Genomic DNA, 4,702 nt, shown 5'->3' with positions numbered 1-4,702 from the left:
ACACACACAAATACTCACTGCCATGTCCGACGTGCGTCTTATAGAAGGTCACCAACACTTTGTCCAACGTTTCCGTGACGATCATATGGGCCGGGCACGCTTTGCCAGTTTTGTATATCTGCCGCTCGGGCGCCGGACGCTTGCCCTTGCCCTGTTTTGATGGTGTTTCAAACATTCAATAGGTTTTATTTAGATCAATAATTTAATTTCTATAGCTTTAGAGACAATAGCTAAAATTTAACAGAGTCCTCGCCTGAAGATAAATTTTTCATTCTTATAATTTTTCAAAGTTTACACCAAATTAACTTATCCTTCTGATTTGTTAATCGACTTAAGAAACAGGTTTATTTAGTATATTTGTTACCTCAGATCTTTTCACTGGGTGGACTGAAATTTGATGATTAAAAGAATCAATTATTAATTTTAAAGCCTTTCGTTTAACCTTCAGTGTATTTTCTTCTCATTAAAATTGGGTCTAGTTTTGTAGGCGGTTTTTTTTAAATAAAAATATGAAAACACATTTATTAAACATCTGTATTACTAATCTTTTCTTTCTGCACTAAAGAAAAATTTCTTTAAACAACACACAACAATATAATCCCTACTAATATGCTATAGGTACATGCGAAAGCAACTCTGTCTGTCTGTCTGTCTGTCTGTTACGCTTTCACGCCAAAACCACTGAACCGATTTTGATGAAATTTGGTATGAAATAAAATGAAACGAAATAAAGGGGAACCGCGAGGCTCTGCTAATATGCAACCTAGACCAACCTGATACACATAGATCCCTGACTGGCTGCACATGTAGTGCGAGCGAACGCCCTCTATGGTCTGCTTGCTGGCGGTCGTCTTGCGGAATCGGTACTTCGTCTCTTCCTGTATAGCGCTCTTGTACAGCATGAAATCTATGAAAAATTTCATTTCTTCGCTTCAGCTGTATGTTTGTATGTAAGCGAACACCTCTAGACCTTAGAAATTACAACTTTTTAACGGATTTTAAGCGCGATTTATTCATTATATATTATTATTGACCCGACGTTACCCGATTGTTAGTGATCAATTAATTTTAATTGTACGAAGCGTGTACAAATCGAGTCTAAAGCTATTTTCTTGTGTTTGATTTTACGCGAGTATTATACATTTAGAAATTAAAAACTTTTTAACGGATTTTCAAACGCGATTTATTCATTATATTATTATTGAACCGACGTTTCGACCACTTTACAGCGAACGTGGTCACGTGGGACCTTCAAGACATGTAATATCTGTCTCCCCGAAAATCAAATTACACAAAGTACAGTAGCGCATCTAAAAACTTTACGTAATGATCAACAGGTGTAGGGTCTAATCACTACACTTCACTCACACACACACACACAAATTTAATTTGTAGTTTAATAGCATTCAACTGCTTTCATAAGTGAGAAATTTTTAAAGAAACAACAAAAATCTCAAATGATTTTATTGTATAATCACACACTATTATGAGAGTCTCTAGTACATATGTGTAGGAGTTTTTAGTTGTTCAAGCGTTTGTTTACACGCGCGCATGTGTGTATCTTCATGGTACGTGTACGTATGTATGAATGTGTATGTGTGTGTGCGTTTTTTTTTATTATATAGGGGAAAAACACTTTTAAGTACTCAGGTTTGGATCTACGACCTGGTATGTCGGTCTCGACTCCGTGGTCCATACCGACAACAAAATAACCCTCGTTATGCGTGTGTGCGTATAAGTGTATGTATGTGTGTGCGTGTGTGTGTGCGCGTGTGTGTGTGTGTGTGTGTGTGTGTATGCGCATAAAACTCTTTCTTCTTTTGTCCATATCCCCGAGGGACGTCCCCGAGTGTGAGCGTATAAGTATATGTGTGCGTGCGTGCGTGTGTGTAAACTCACCATCCATAGTGCTGAACTCCAACTGCTCGACCTGCTCGGTCAGGTTGTGTCTGTGCAGCAGGTGCGCGCTAAAGTTGGCGCCGTAGCTCACGCGCTCAGAGCACAGCGGGCAGAAGAACGCCTTGCGTTTCTCCACCTGTGGCGGCGGCAGTGACCATGGACACCGAGTACACATTGGATTCATCTTTTAATTTCTTTTATCCTACTTAATATCCTATCTAACTAACTAAACTATCTTTAACCTTAACTGTCCTTCCTACTAATCCTACTCCTACTAATATTATAAATGCGAAAGTTTGTAAGGATGTGTGTGCGTTTGTTGCTCTTTCACGCAAAAAATGCTGAACCGATTGCAATGAAATTTGGTACGTAGACAGCTGCACAACTGGAATAACATATAGGCATCTTTTTATCCCGATATTCCTACCTACGGGATACGGACTTGCTCGGATCAAACCGCGGGGCGCAGCTAGTTTACAAACATAGCCTAATGAGGAAAGAGTTTTTCGTTTGTTTATTACGATCTTTTAACTACTCAATAGATTTTAACATTAAAGAAACATATTAACTGAGTAAGAGTTATGTTTTTTAATGCAAAAGAGGTGAAGCCATTCCGAAGAGTCTACGGGATTCTATGGCGGGACGTTCACTGGCATATAGCCGATGTAATGCGTTTACGTTTTTTTTACAATACTGCACTAGGAACATTGGAAGGAAAAGGAAAGGAAAATCTCATTTAGGCGAGTAAAACTGCGGGACGCAGCTAGCTTACAACATGAGTAAGGATATATTGACTATCTCACGTGTTCCAATTACCTCAAAACCGTGCGCCTTCCACAGGTGAGCGTTCAGGACTTGCTTCTGGCTGAAATCTCGGCCGCAAATGTGGCATTTCTTGCGATCGCGAGACGAATATTTCGGAGTGTGATCGTTGCAGAGTTTCACTGCGAGGGAGAGGACGGGAGGGGGAGAGGATTTAGCGAACACTAAGAATTTGTTGTGTGTTATACTATAACTAGAAATATTTTTGAGCTAAGACTTATTGACACCGCAAAAACTAGCCGAAAGTGGTTCCGACCGATGGATGCCCTTTAGTTAAAATCATCACTACATAGTATAAAACAAAGTCGCTTTCTGTGTTCCTATGTATGTTTCAATCTTTAGAACTACGCAACGGAATTTGATGGGGTTTTTTTTTAATAAATAGAATGATTCAAGAGGAAGGTTTTTATGCATAATTACATCTATTAAACTACTCCGAATTTAACGCGTGCGAAGCCGCGGGCAAACGCTGGTAAGTGGTTCCGACCGATGCCTTCAGTTAAAATCATAACAAATAAAGGAAGCGAAAATTAAAGATTTTTAATTACTTAGACATTATCTTTGCATGAGATATCGTCAAAAATCCCAATACAGCGGCGCAAGTGGAAAATGCTTTTGGTGTGTTATTTATTTATTTTAGTGTGTTGTAAGCTCGCAACGGGGGATGGTAGGAATGGGAAGGTACCACACCCCCACGTTGGTCAGATGTTTCGTATCGTAAGTGGGGAGCAAGGTCGAGGTCATATCCTTTTCTACACCCTTCTCAGCCGGCAAGACATTTGGAGAGACATCAAAACTTGCAAATTGTCATGGGCGGAGGTTGCTTTCCATCAGATCAGACTAGATCAGATCGGTTGCCCGCTCTGACCTGGAAAAATTGATGTGGCCACGTGGAATTACGAGATGAGCATCTTATAATGCTTTAAACCAACCAATTTTCACAACTTTCTTATTAGAACAAGCAAATGGACAAGGAGTTCTCTTCATAATTTAAGCCTATCCCTAGTACCTAGATAAATTTAAAATGTGGGTATAATTAAAAATAGACGCCCTATTTGTTTATTTTAGCTTCTATATACATAATTTTCAAACGGACTAAACTTACGTCCGTGCTTCATCCTCAGGTGCGTGAAACAAGCCTTCTTACTGTTGTAAACATTATCACAAAAGTGACAGGCATATTGACGGTTTTCACTCTCCGACACGCCGCTATGACATCTGTCAAAATACTATTAAATTATGAACCTAATACTATTAAGAACAACGCCGAATAAATTGCTTCTTAAATCAAATATTTCACCAACATGCGAAATTTTGAAAGAATAGAAAAAGTTGATCACGAGGCGGGATTCGAACCCGACGCCTAATCGAATTTCTTCTACTCTTTCGCCCCTGGGGTGCCCCTTAGGCACATGAAACCGAAAATGTGATCAAATTGTTTCTATTCTTTCAAATTTTTCATTTTATAAAGCATTTCAATGCTATGAAACTAAAAATTAAATTTGACCAACATGTTATCAAAGAATCACACATTAAGAATTCTGACCAGAACAACTGTATGTGGTAGTCGAGCAAGCTTCGGCACGAATTGGGCCAGCTCACACCGGGGAAGTACACACAACCGAATTTTCAATGGCACTTTTATTTGCCAACTAAATAACCTGTTTAAAAGTTTTGCCCAATCTATCACATAACCACCACATTTACTCTAAATCAACCTTCGACCCTTTGGCAACAACATACATCTGCTGCACAAACTACATTCTCACCATTTCGCTATTCCGTTACCACGCTACGCAATTATTTCATTTCCCAGCTACCACACATCTCCACTACCCTCAATTCCTATCAACCATACAACTCCACTACCTTCATTTCCCAGCTACCACACAACGCCCCTCCACATACCACACATATCCAATATTTCCACTTCCCACCCACAACATAACTACCCTATTTCCACATCCCAGCTACCACACAA

The 4,702-nt window shown here is 39.5% G+C and overlaps 1 protein-coding gene across 1 annotated transcript in view; it reads right to left on the bottom strand.

Annotated features, from left to right (window-relative positions):
* The window catches only part of LOC119838883 (zinc finger protein 672-like), a 13,438-nt gene that overhangs the window by 3,747 nt on the left and 4,989 nt on the right, over window positions 1–4,702 (bottom strand). Inside the window, exons 5-9 of the mRNA XM_038365026.1 lie at window positions 3,827–3,939; window positions 2,716–2,843; window positions 1,900–2,035; window positions 774–907; window positions 19–151 (exon numbers count right to left, since the gene is read on the bottom strand). Of these exons, the coding sequence (XP_038220954.1) occupies window positions 19–151; window positions 774–907; window positions 1,900–2,035; window positions 2,716–2,843; window positions 3,827–3,939 (644 nt within the window). The remainder of the gene's footprint in view (window positions 1–18; window positions 152–773; window positions 908–1,899; window positions 2,036–2,715; window positions 2,844–3,826; window positions 3,940–4,702) is intronic.

The sequence above is a fragment of the Zerene cesonia genome, unplaced genomic scaffold (genome assembly GCF_012273895.1).
Source record: "Zerene cesonia ecotype Mississippi unplaced genomic scaffold, Zerene_cesonia_1.1 Zces_u006, whole genome shotgun sequence".
NCBI lineage: Eukaryota > Metazoa > Arthropoda > Insecta > Lepidoptera > Pieridae > Zerene > Zerene cesonia.
The sequence above is the reverse complement of the archived record's forward strand: the minus strand, read 5'-3'. Positions and strand labels throughout refer to the sequence as shown.